General features: G+C 29.9%; 2 protein-coding genes and 1 non-coding gene across 8 annotated transcripts; 1 reads left to right on the top strand and 2 right to left on the bottom strand.

The window, feature by feature from the left end:
• Positions 1–3,175: 3,175 nt before the first annotated feature.
• Positions 3,176–4,103, bottom strand: LOC137828712 (uncharacterized). Its single transcript, XM_068635392.1, has 2 exons — positions 3,906–4,103; positions 3,176–3,591 (listed from the first exon to the last, which is right to left on the bottom strand). Exons 1-2 carry the CDS (start codon positions 4,036–4,038, stop codon positions 3,323–3,325), a joined length of 402 nt encoding a protein of 133 aa, XP_068491493.1. The 5' UTR covers positions 4,039–4,103; the 3' UTR covers positions 3,176–3,322.
• Positions 4,104–7,015: 2,912 nt separating this feature from the next.
• TRNAC-GCA (transfer RNA cysteine (anticodon GCA)) lies at positions 7,016–7,087 on the top strand. The gene has a single exon. It is a non-coding gene; the product is annotated as a tRNA-Cys (tRNA).
• A 1,950-nt stretch (positions 7,088–9,037) lies between these two features.
• LOC137830719 (sucrose-phosphatase 1-like) lies at positions 9,038–12,805 on the bottom strand. Of its 6 annotated transcripts, none has more exons than XM_068638205.1 (9): positions 12,730–12,805; positions 12,148–12,220; positions 11,632–11,931; positions 11,397–11,498; positions 11,041–11,235; positions 10,660–10,941; positions 9,664–9,850; positions 9,422–9,468; positions 9,038–9,338 (listed from the first exon to the last, which is right to left on the bottom strand). In XM_068638205.1, exons 2-9 carry the CDS (start codon positions 12,205–12,207, stop codon positions 9,261–9,263), a joined length of 1,251 nt encoding a protein of 416 aa, XP_068494306.1. In that variant the 5' UTR covers positions 12,208–12,220; positions 12,730–12,805; the 3' UTR covers positions 9,038–9,260. The 6 variants fall into 6 exon arrangements, with proteins under 6 accessions (XP_068494306.1, XP_068494308.1, XP_068494304.1 ...); XM_068638207.1 differs by having other exon boundaries at positions 12,723–12,786; XM_068638203.1 differs by having other exon boundaries at positions 12,737–12,786.

The following is a 12,805-nucleotide window of genomic DNA, read 5'->3' as shown; positions in this document are numbered from 1 at the left end:
TGTAATTAATACAATAATCAAAGTGGATCAATCAGTTTTGAATAAACAAATAAAGTAATCATGATCAAAAGACTCAAACCTGTTTGTGTTTTCTACAACCAAATATGTCAACCAAATATGTCAGTTATCTTCCCTGTTATTCACTACAATTATGGGAAACCACAATAAAATTAATGTTAAACATAATTTGGACAAGGTATACAATCAATTTTAATGCATGAATTACCGAAGAGGTATCCGTGTCACTGAAATCACTCTCAATGTTATCCTCACTTGAAATGTATTCCTCCTCGTATTGTTCATCTATGTTTGTTTCATTTAGTAATTGTATATCTATTTCTTCTCCCCCCCCCATCAACATCAGCAAGAGAATCATGAATGAATTCTGGATCAACATGTAGCACTACTTCAAGTTGTAGAAGCTCATCATCTTGGTATGGAGTGTCATGCTCAACTTCACTTACTGTGTTATCAATGATTCTAATACGAGCTTTTGTTTTAATTACTCCCAACCAACCTTGGTGTCCCTCTGGATATTTGGTGTAATAAACTTGCTCTGCCTGTTGGGCAAATATGAATGGATCATATGCTTTATTATATCTCCGTGATTCTTTTACTTGAACGATCTCATAGTTCTTATCTACTTTGGTTCCTATATTAGGAGTATTATCAAACCATTCACACTGGAAGAGAACTACATTCATTATTGGAAAGCCAGTATACTCCAATTGAATAATATTAGACAATATTCCATAAAAATCTGACTCTGATTGACCATTGGTTCCTCGTACATAAACACCATAGTTAGTGGAATTCATGTCTTCACTCCAAAGAACAGTGTGAAATTTGTATCCATTGATAACATAGATAGACCATGATTGAACTTTTCTCTTAGGACCCCATGCCAAGTTAACCAATAATGGATCTTCAATATTATTTTCTGGATTTAGAACCTAAACAAAAGATTATAAATTACACAATGTCTATCTAAAAGTAAAATGATCATTTTCTGCTCACTTTCTTTCAATATCTAAGAATCCTTTACTACTGATTGATTTTTATATATAAAATTATTTTTATTCCATATGCTTAATATCTTACTTCGTTTTAAGTTGAACTATGTGTTAAAGGGTGAGTCAATTCTGTGAGGTGGTTCAAATTACAATCAAATTGTGATGTTTGAATTGTTACGTTTTTAAGTATAAAGAGTCACACTCTGATTATGACTATACCTTTTGGCGTAGTGGTAAACGCTCAATTCAACAATTGATATTATAGCTAAGGTCACGAGTTTGATTTCCAGTGTGACAAGGAAAAATTGTTGGTAGTTGCACAATTATCCTATGGCAAAGGTCAAGTGGACCAAGTCATAAGAGTCTGATTCCCAGAGGAACAATTGTTGAGAATATTGTTGTAGGGTGCATTAATTGTTTTGTGGCATAAGTCAGGTTTGTCAAGTAATAATTGAATCGTGAAACTTAAGTTTTTACACTTTTAAGTAGAAAGAGTTATCCTCTATCTATTAGTTATCGATTTTGTCATGATGATAAGCGTTTGATAGAATATTATGTACTCTATCACTATCCTCGACAAATAACATATCATAGCACCTTTCAACATCAATTCAACTCACAATTAACATTAACAACTAAACAATCTATATAGAAAACTTGTAAAAATTGTTACCACATATCCTTCTATTTTGGTTCATATAATTGACGTTGAAAGTTGTTGTTGAAATAGTAGTGTTTTTATTCCATTAAAGTCTTGTAAACTATAAAAAAAATTAAAATAAAATATTTTATTGAGAATCATATGAAATCACATTTAAAATTTACAATAGAGATTTTTTATGTATTCCAATAAAAGATTTAACTTTTAACTCGTTTACCAACAAAAAAAAAACGATTGAAAGCATCAATCAAATTTTCAATATTAATTCAAGTGAAAAGTTAAGATATATATTAAAACAAATGTATGCTATATAAAAATGGTAAGTGAATAAATGAGGCACTTAAGGTCATTATACATTCATGAGCTACCACTTTATATAAAATGTCCTTATAAAGATATAAAAGTACCATATAACCTCATAAAAAAAGTCACCACAAAAGGGTCATGTAATAAAAAAGTTTTTTAATTTTTTCCAAAAAAAATGTGTAATGATAAGAGTTTTCAAATTTGTTAAAAATAAACTTGTCATCTTATTTAAACAATGAATATATATTAAGATGTTCCCATAAATGTAGCAAAAAATATTGATAAAAAGTGTTAAGCTAATTTTAAAAACATTTATTTAGCTATTTTTCTTTATAATGTTGTTTTGCAACACCTTTACATATAGAGTTAACACTTGAAGCAGAGCATATGCAATTGAGATTACTATTAAAAAAGATTTTGATAACCTATCCATAGAGATTGGTTCATTGCTCACTCTTGGTGGAATAATTTACTCCTTTATATAATATTTTACTTTTATTAGGTTTTATTAGGATATATGTTATTTTTTTTCATTTCAAAATTTTCTTAAAATGGTTTTGTTCTTATTTTAATATTTCTCTTCTTCTTTCTAATATTTTATATTTCTCAGAATATTGTAAGTAATAGATAAAGTTGTAATGAAAAAATGTTGTTTGTGTGATTATATATACTTTGAACCTCGTTCTTTAAAGAAGTTTTTTCCAACAAACATAAATAGGTCTAATGTAGACCCAAGCAGTTACATATTCTAAGACATAATATTTTTTTTATCAGCAATAAAAATAGTTTGAGAACATTAGAGATACTTCAACCCATGTACAAAAGAGACCTCAGTCTAGAAATGAAGATTAAGATACTAAAAAACAATTATCAAACACATATACCAACATCATTCTTAGCTAAGGAATAGATTATCCATCAGAGCACATTGAGTAACCAAAATACTAGATCCAACCATTTTGATCTAGCAAGAACATAACATAATTCTTTGTCGATTATTAATAGTTGCAAGATGTGTATCTCTTTTACTTCAATTCACAAGGTTTAATATGGAAAATTTTGTTAGCTTCACACAAATATCTTCATTTTGGGATCAATCAATATTCCAAACCAAAATAGCTAGTTTATTCACATTACACCCAATTATGGACTTAATTGCAACTTCCTTTTAGAAATCCATTCCATCAACCCCTAACCCAATTTCACTATAAAGAGAAAAAGAAGGTGATTTGCTAAATTGAATCAAGATCTCCTCAATCAAATATTTTATTGAGTAAACCGTTTAATAGAGCTAGATCCCACATGTAGATTTTTTGTGGATCCATAACCTAATAGTATAAAATTACTGAAAATCAAACCTCTCCTTCCTATTGTTCATAATCCCCCTATATAGAACAACTCTGTTAGGAGGCATCACATCCTTAAATTTCTCTCCATGCTTCCAATTTTCAGTATCATCCAAATCCATAACTTTCCCAATCACTTCTTGTTCCTTTGCCATGTTTATCCTATCAGTCATAGAATTCTCCATTATAGAATTCTCCATTGGAATTAGTTCCACCATGTCCTTTGCAAATCTCACCTTCTTCTTTGCTTCATGTTTTGTTGAGCCTTGTAACAACAATAAAGAAAAATCACATGATTCAAAATCTCCACAAAAATTCAACAAACAAGTTTAAGTAAAAGAATTGAATTAAGAGAAATGATATATTGATAACTGGTTCTGATATACAACCTAATTTCACGGTCTAAAATTTCAGTTTTTGCATGAAATGACAAAAATACCCTTTTTCATATCATCAATCAGCGGTTGAATATTGAACAGATTGTCAATATATCATTTCTCGTTTTGAATTAAACGAGGACATCACCCAGAAAGAAAAGAAAGGATCATGTGGTTGAAACACATATGCACATGCATGTACCTCGGATTTCACACTCAAATTTCTTCAAGAATTTGTTGCACAAATGCTTATTGACTTGGTGAAACAAAAAGACCATGCCTCCTGATACAGCAAAGACAGTCATCAAGTATTCAAGTCTCATTGAACTCTCCATCTTTCTTTCTCTTTGGTGTTTGACAAGTTTTGTTTTGGTTCACATTGTCCTCACATGTTGGCTTTTATAAGGATCATTGTCCAAGACAAAGAACTTGAACCAAGTACTGAATGAAAGGAAAGAGATCAATAAAGTTTATTTTCTGAAGCAATCAAGATAAATCAATATTAAATAAGGAGTGAGCAAGGTTATCCCTTTGTTCATGTCTTTTGTATGGAAAAGATGGGTCACGAAATAAACGGTTTTCCAAAAGAAAAAGTAGAATTTTTTTGCCAATTTTAACCATAAGAATCCAAAAGATCAATGGCAACTTAAGAAAAAACCTTAAATAGAGAGAAACAAAAGCCAAAGTGGGACTCCTATGTTGTTTTTGAGGTCCACACTTTTGCACTTAGATTTTAGAAGGATCTTTTAAGGTTGATGAATCCACAAATGTCTTTCATGCACCTAAATAGATTCTTGAAAAGATTTTTCTGAAATAAGATCATTTTTTTTTCTGTGGTTTATAGATAAATATGAATTGCTTGGATCCAGTTGGCAATAGAACACATACTACAAAGACTTTTTAAACTGAACAAACTAGAATTAATATAAATAAAAGCATAATAATATTTTTTAAATATTTGATACATATTACACTCATAATATTGTGTTTATCCTAACTTTGATAACTTTCAAAGAGTTCATATAATACTTTTTTTGAAAAAATAAATATTAATGAGCATAAATATACTTTTTTTTAATATTTCATTTAATATTAATTCATTTATTGTAAATTATAAATGCATGAGTTGTATGCTCATGAAAAATTAACAATATTAATTTTTTTATTTATTGCATTAATTATCCTTTCTTCATTTTCTCCACTGTCCACATGGAAATACTCATCACACTTTTTACAATATTATTTTTTTTGCAGTTACATTGATATCCTTTCTTCATCAATATTGATAACAGTCCACATGGGTGCATTGAAGTTTCTTATACTTTTCAAATTGGAACAATTAATATATAAACTACACTTTTATTGCATTCATCACCCACTTTACAAAACAACAATGTAAGAGTTAATAAAATAGTTAACAAAATATAAAAAAAATAAAAAAATCCTTTAGTTTGGTAACATTGACGTTTTAATTATTTTAAAGGCCATCTAAGTAATTAAAAATTTAACGCTTCAAAAAATATTTGTAAAATAATAATAATAATTAAATAATTTATAACAATGTTAATATAATGTATTTTTATCTTATAACATATATATAACTATATGATTTTCTATTAGGATAAGAATGCACGTTAGTATATTTTGATCCTTTGTATTTGACTCGTAAAAAGTGGATTGAGTTTATCTGTGTCACATAAAAGTCGTGAACTAGTTTTGGTGATCTATATAGTATCCAAACCTTTTCAAAAAAATACAAAATAAATATATTTTATTTTAATGTTTCACATCTTTGTAGTATCTTTCATGAGTTTATATTTGACAATAAAATTTAAATGAGTTAAATAAATATAAGATTAACATCTACATCAAATAAATGTCAAATTACATGTTTCATAAATAAGAAAACACAAAATTAAAACATTATTTAAGCAACTAAAAAACTATAGTGATTGTTAAATATAATGTTGTTCTTCAATTGACATTAGATGCAACTTCAATGAGTAACTCATACAAATTGTGTGATATGTTAACATAATCAACATATCATATACTTTTCTTAATGGATTGCGATGGTCCACCCCGCATTTTCATTTTTAATTTTTTTTATAAGAAAATATATTATAAACATAATACTTATAATTAAAACTCTTATTTATACGAAAAAAATTGTAACAGTCCCAAAAATAATTTAAAATTATATAATTAAAAATAAAACTAAAACAGTATCCCAAACATCTTCTACTCCTATGTCAAATACATTACACCAGTTACAAGTGAATTAATATTTATAAGATTAATTGTTTACATTATATATTATATATATATATAACTTATTTCAATTTATAATTATATTCATAAATAAGTAATTAATATTTTTCTTTTACATTGAATGTTTTTAGAAAACTAATATTAAATATATCCTTAACAAAGACTAAGACATATGTTACTATGAACATATTAAAATATTCCCACAACTTCCTGTCTTTAATTTAAGCATGGTTTATAATTAAATTTAAGGTCTTTAAAATATTTATATATTTATGTGTTGAAAAAAAAATCAGATAATCACTCCAGTTCGCTAATAATAGTGTTGCAATATAATGTCAACATGTCACGAAAATTCTCTTAATATCCTTAAAATTAAGGACTCATGATTTAAAATTTTGAGAGATGAAAATTAAAGAAAAATATTTTAGAGGGAATATAAAGGCGAAAAATGATCGTTTCAAATTTTTAGGGATAAAAAAATAATAATAAATTCTTAGGACCAAAATCAAAATTCACTAATTTTACAAAGTATATATATATATATATATTATCGTATAATATAATAATTTTTATGCATTTGTAATAGTTCAGGTGACATTGTCACATTGTTTATATGTATTAACCACTTACAAATAGTGTAATATTTTTTTATAAAAAAGTTAATGATAGATAAATACATGGATAAAACCAAGCTTATATACTATTTAAAAAAATATGTGGATAATTAAATCTAGGAAAATTTATTATTTGAGTTCTTATTTGACAAAATTGATTTTGGTTTTCATTTCAAATAGAATAATCAGTCTTTAAATTTTAAAAAACATGTAGAAATTTTTTCCAATATTATGACAATAAATTTTATCAACAAGGATGAAGTTCACACTATTATAAAGAACAAATTCATTGATTCTAAAGTTGATACATAAATTTGACAAAAAGCATATAGTTAAAAAATATTATAATGAGCATTTGTTGAGAGTGGAATTTTTGCAGAAATCACAAAGGTTTGAATATGTGTGATAGGAATTTATTAAACAAAAAGGGTCCATAGCTCAGTGGTAGAGCATTTGACTGCAGATCAAGAGGTCACCGGTTCGAACCCGGTTGGGCCCTGTAATTTTGTTTTTGTTTTAACAAATCCCTTCTCTTTTTTATTTATAATGACATTTTTCTTAATTCTTACACACTATTAATCTTTAATTATATATATTTGTGTGTGTTTTTCCCCATTCATTTTAATATAGGCTGTTTGGAACATAAAAAATTATCTTTCAAAATAAATAGTGTGTTAAAAAGATTTAGAGGGTCAAGAAAGAAAAAAATTTCCCTTTATTGTATTTCATATATAAAGAGGGTGTTACTAATAGAATGCATTTAACATTTCTCATGTGATTTCTACATGAGATAACTTACTAGTGAGAGTTGTTTTTAATTCATATAGAATCAAAACTAGTGAGAGTTGTTTTTAATTCATGTAGAATCAAAGCTTTATTATTTTTATGTTTTATGTTTAGGACGAGAAGTTAACCAAAAAGTTGACCGATAGATAAACCAAAAGGTTGATCGAAAGGTATAAATCAAATAAAAATAAGAAACGAATAAATAAATAGTTTGACAAAGTTCATTTAAAGGGTCCAAAACATAAAGGTGTGTTTAAAGAAGATCAGGTGCAAAGAGTAAAAGTTCAACTGAGTTTTAAGCTCAATAAGAAAGTGTTATAAATAGGTGATCTACCCAAGAGGTAAGTAGAGTGAATTTTATCTCATAATTAACTAATATCAATTATAACTTTGGTGACTTTGGCATCGGAGCACCTTGTAGGTACACACACTCACCTGTGGGAGGAGATTGAGGCCGAAGATCGAAAGATCCAATTAACCTAACCCAGTGAAGTGAGAGCCCACAAGTTAGATCCAAGTCCAAGCCCAAAATAGAATAGTAGCAAATCGAAAACCCAAACTAAGATAAAAGATCGAGAAGTCAACATGTTTATACGGGAAGAAGAAATTGTTTCTAGACTCTAAAAATAACATTTATCATGTCTCATATTTTTAGAATCACAATGTGATGCTCACATTCTTTTCCTTTCTTGTATAATGCTTCTACTTTTGTTTATTATCGTCAATAGTAAAAATTATTCTCTAACACAACAATTATAAGTAGCATTGGAAATTGTTCAGTGATATATTTTATGTAAAGTCCAACAATAGATGATTACTTTAGATCTGTCATTAAATAACTTATAATGACTATAGTTTTAGAAACATTGTTGCATGTGCCCTATTTCTCTTTCAGCATGTTCATTTCCTTCTCACTAATACTAGTTTTTTTTATAAATATTTTATATCAACTATTAAAAATATTTCAAAATATATAAATAAATACATACATTACCTTATATTAATTTTTTTAATTGTATAATTAAAATTATCAAAACTTGATAATTTATATAAATTTGTAAGAGTTTTGTAAACTCAACTCATTAAAGTTTATTTCATATTAAAAGAATATAATTTGGAGTATGTAATATGTAATATACTAATCACAAACTAATATTGATGATTTTAAATTAACGAACTAGTTTCTCATAACAATAATTACAAAAAAAATTAACCATGGTTAGAATTTTTTTTCTAACCCTTTTAAGAGGGCAAAGTGGCACTAAAGGGAGAAGAAAAACACTTGAACTTAATGTAATAAATGAAATTCAATAGTGCAAGAAGTGAATGATGGCATCTGAAAGCATGAGCAGCTAATGAAAATGGCAAATTTGGGAAGAGAACCAAGATGCAATCCTCGAAGCTACAATTTGTAGTCAAATGAAGGAACTTGGAGAAAATAGTTCAGTGTGTGTTTGGATCTGCATCTATGATCCACGTCCAAATTTCCAAATTAACACAGAAATGGGAAATATTTGCTTTGAAGGTAACATGCGTTAGAATATTTGAATGTTTGCTTTCTTAGCCTTGTGAATCAATTTTGGTATCTTGTTCAGTCTTGTATACATCATCTCAACTCCACTCACAACTCACTACCAATTCGGGAATTAAAACCAAACTAGACTTAACAGATTAAATTATCTTTACTCAAGTAGAGATGTTAAATTTTGATTCTCATCAGAGCTATGCAACCAGCAGAAAAATATACAGTAAATTTCAAATACATATGATATGAGACATCTTCTCATGATGAAAGGTGTAAAAATTAGTTTGTCATTGGATTGATTACATACATTTATTGCTGAAGGCATTACATCCGGGGAACTTGGATAAGCTATAGGAACCAACTAAACAAGCCATTCACCTTGCCCTGAGTGTTCCAACCATGTCTGGTGCAGATGCACCAAAGTGTACCAATCCGAATCCTGAATCTCAAATTTCAATCTTCTCAGCAAAAAAACGAAAGACCTCACATGAAAAATAAAATAGTTGATGCATTAAAACATACCTTTTTGCTTAGTATTGAAGTGACGGCACAACCCTTCCGCTCCTCACCTGCAATGTTGGCAGTTAGCAGTAAGTAAAAAGGCAAAAATATGCAATGCAAAATTTTCTAACCCTGCACATGCACTACCACAAATTCCCAGAAGATGGATTATTCATAAAAAACAAGATTAAACAATTGCATATTTTCTGAGAGACGAAGGGGTGGGAAATGAAATGAGCTTAAACAACAAAACTCATACATACCACACAACTCCCACTTGTTAAACTTCATTAGCCATGTGCCTGGAGCTAACTGTGTAGCCAATACATCATCCACCCAAGTCCTAAACTGTTTACCCTTCTTGTCACCATACACCTTCCCAAAGATATTCATATACTCCTTAATATTATAGACAGAACCAGAAGGATGGATATAAGTACCAGATGGGAGCTGCATATTGAAAAAAAGGATCAGTTTACATCCTTCTACAGAAGGAAACATTTACGTAAAGACTTGGGTGAATAGAGCTCTCAGATCAAGAAAATGAAAAGTGCATCAGTGGAAAAATAGAGCTCTCAGATCAAGAAAATGAAAAGTGAAAATCCAACTAGTTATGGTGTGAAGGTAGAGTTGGAGAGAGAGAGAGAGAGAGAGAAAATGAAGCTTTTGCAATGACTTGGTATAGACGTTTTTGGAAATCAACCATGGAAATGTCTTATTCCAAGTTGTTGACATGGTTAAACAGTTTAGAGAGAATTTGGAATACATTAGAAAATGTAGGATGGTGATATGTGATAATGATAAAACTCAATGCTTTTATAGGGAAGAGCTTATTATTGAAGGAAGATGTTCAAGAAAAGAAAAATATGTGCCAAAATATATTCTTCATACACAACATGCACTCAGAAAAAGGGAAATAGAAAATCATACCAAAACAAGGCAAACACCGTACCAAAATGCTTAAAACGTGTAAAAACATTGGACAAATTGAGTGGTTGCTCCCCAGATATGGTTTTATGGATTGAAAAAATTCTATTTCACTATTTAATTTCTCGTTGGTAAATCTCAGAACTTGTTAGTCCATGAAATATGAATATAGAAATAATACAGCTAAAAGGATAAAATTATACACTTCATTTGAAAAGAAAATGATTAGGCAAAATGGAGTTAATTTGGATAGCTTTTCACATCTCGGTAGTCTGCACACACAAATAGAACACACAATAATAATCTGTAAAGATAAAGGATATCAGACATACAGCGGTTGCCTTTAAACCAGCAATAAACAGCTCGGTGTTCTCAATTTCTGCACGCCTCCACTTTTCAAGTAACAAAGCAAAGTTCACTATTTCAAGACTTGGAGATGAATCTTCTCGTCCAATGTCTGAAACATCTCTAGGGGACAGGTTTAGACCTAAATTAAAATGACCTATGGCTTGTATTATGCCAGATGCGCAACGCTCTGAGGCATGGAGAATGTTGGGGTTATCTTTTGCATTTTCTGAATGCCACTGCAACAACTCCTCTTGGGCATTGCTTACCTACACAACGAACAGAAACAAATGCGATACGCAAGTCAATCTCAATATTTCACTAACAAGGCAAAATATGGCAATAAACACATGCTAAACCACACCAACCATGACTCCATAAACTCCTGGAATGCTGAACAGCTCGGCATCATTTCCAGAATCACCACAAGCAAGAGTGTTAAGTGGCGGCTTTCCCTCAGTCTCAAACTTTTTGAGCAGATAGGCAAGAGCTTGACCTTTGCCAGCGCCATTTGGTAATACATCCAAATCAATTCCTCCACTGTATATTATTTTAACATTCAACTGGCAAAAAATTAGGCTATGTTATGGAACTATATACAATATCAAACACGCAAAGTAAGGTGTCAAAAAATCCAATTTACACACTCAAAACTAAACTAAACTAAACATATTGAAACTTTCCATGAAAAGAAAGCAATGAATACAAACGTGTTATAGCTTACCCCACGCCCTTCCAAAACCTTAGAAAGAGCCTGAGTTACGCTCTGTGCCTTGTCTTTCTGAACATAAAAGCTGACCTTGTGCGGTCGTTGTTCTGTTTCTGCCTACACCATCAGTTATTAAGCAAACCATTAAGGAATTACCAAAGAATAAAACAAGACAAACTATACACCCGAATCAAATAATACAATCTAGAAACAAATCATCCCAGTCACCATCACCACCTAAAAACCATACCTGAGGCTTAAGTTCAGGAAATTTGCTTGTTTCCTCAATGACTATGTCCTTATCCCATTTCTGGTTCAAAAACTGAACCCATCCATCATCAGGCACCATTGATTTCCCATAAGTAATCTCAGTCCCCACAGACATAATAGCTATATCAGGAGTTATCATAGGCTTCTCTTTCCTCAGTTGATTGTAGAGTGTAGGTGACCTCCCAGTTGAAAACACCAGCAGAGAATCTTGGCGATAATGAGCTTCCCAAAGCGCATTGAACCTTAAAAGTGAACTATTCTCAGGGTCATGATGATCAACCTGCAACAAAAACACATCAACCATTCAAATCACGACCAACAACAACACTAATAACAAGGTTTTAAATAACAATGACTTCAATTCAGACGGAATATCAAGATTTTTAGGGTGTCTGAGACTTCATCATAATATCAAGAAATACAAAGAAACCATAACCCGCAATTTAAAATCCTGGATAATAATAATAATAATTAGATGGGAGATTACGGAACATACCATTGTGTGATCGAGATCCGAAACAAGCATCAGCCGCGGAGAAGAATTTAGTCGATCCATGGTGTTCAATATCCTGCAAACAAATATTCAAAGAAAAAAGGGAAAGATTATTATACGAAAAAATTAAGCAGAACGTTGATTTCTGAAACTTAATTAACAAATAAATAAAAAATGATAAAGCAACAAGTAACTATTTCTGAGCTCTCTGAATTCAACACAAATTCTGATGATAACGAAAGGGAGAACTATCTATCTATTAATGTATGAATCAGTTTCTTTCCCTGTCACGAATTTACCCAAATTCGCTGAGTGAAGATCAGAAATTGATTCCGCTCACCAAAATCAAGCAGGTAAGAATCAAAAACTAATTCTACTAAAACACAAAATTCTCATTACATTACAAAAAGAGTAGCAATTGGAGAAAGTTGATGACAACACCTTTGAGAGAATGAAGAAAGATTGTGAGTGATTGATTATACAGTGATAGTATTTATAAGAAATATTGAAATTATGGATAAAATATAATGTAACGATGGAAGAAGAGATTGCAGTGAGTGAAGAGAATGGATCCAAACCGATTACCGCTTACTCTGTTCGTAGCATTCTCAACTCTCACCTCACACACTCTATTTTAAGCCTATTTTTTAAAATTAATACA

Source organism: Phaseolus vulgaris, chromosome 7 (assembly GCF_000499845.2).
Source record: "Phaseolus vulgaris cultivar G19833 chromosome 7, P. vulgaris v2.0, whole genome shotgun sequence".
In the NCBI taxonomy this organism is placed as follows: Eukaryota; Viridiplantae; Streptophyta; class Magnoliopsida; order Fabales; family Fabaceae; genus Phaseolus; species Phaseolus vulgaris.
This window is presented reverse-complemented; position numbering and strand designations above follow the sequence as displayed.

Coding starts and splice junctions, on each gene's coding strand:
- LOC137828712 (XM_068635392.1), bottom strand. CDS start 4,038: ATGGAGAGTTCAATGAGACTTGAATACTTGATGACTGTCTTTGCTGTA. Junction 3,592..3,905: donor ATTTGAGTGTGAAATCCGAG/GTACATGCATGT, acceptor TGTTGTTACAAG/GCTCAACAAAACATGAAGCA.
- LOC137830719 (XM_068638203.1), bottom strand. Junction 11,236..11,396: donor AGGTTTTGGAAGGGCGTGGG/GTAAGCTATAAC, acceptor ATTTTTTGCCAG/TTGAATGTTAAAATAATATA. Junction 9,339..9,421: donor CTTCAATACTAAGCAAAAAG/GTATGTTTTAAT, acceptor TTTGAGATTCAG/GATTCGGATTGGTACACTTT.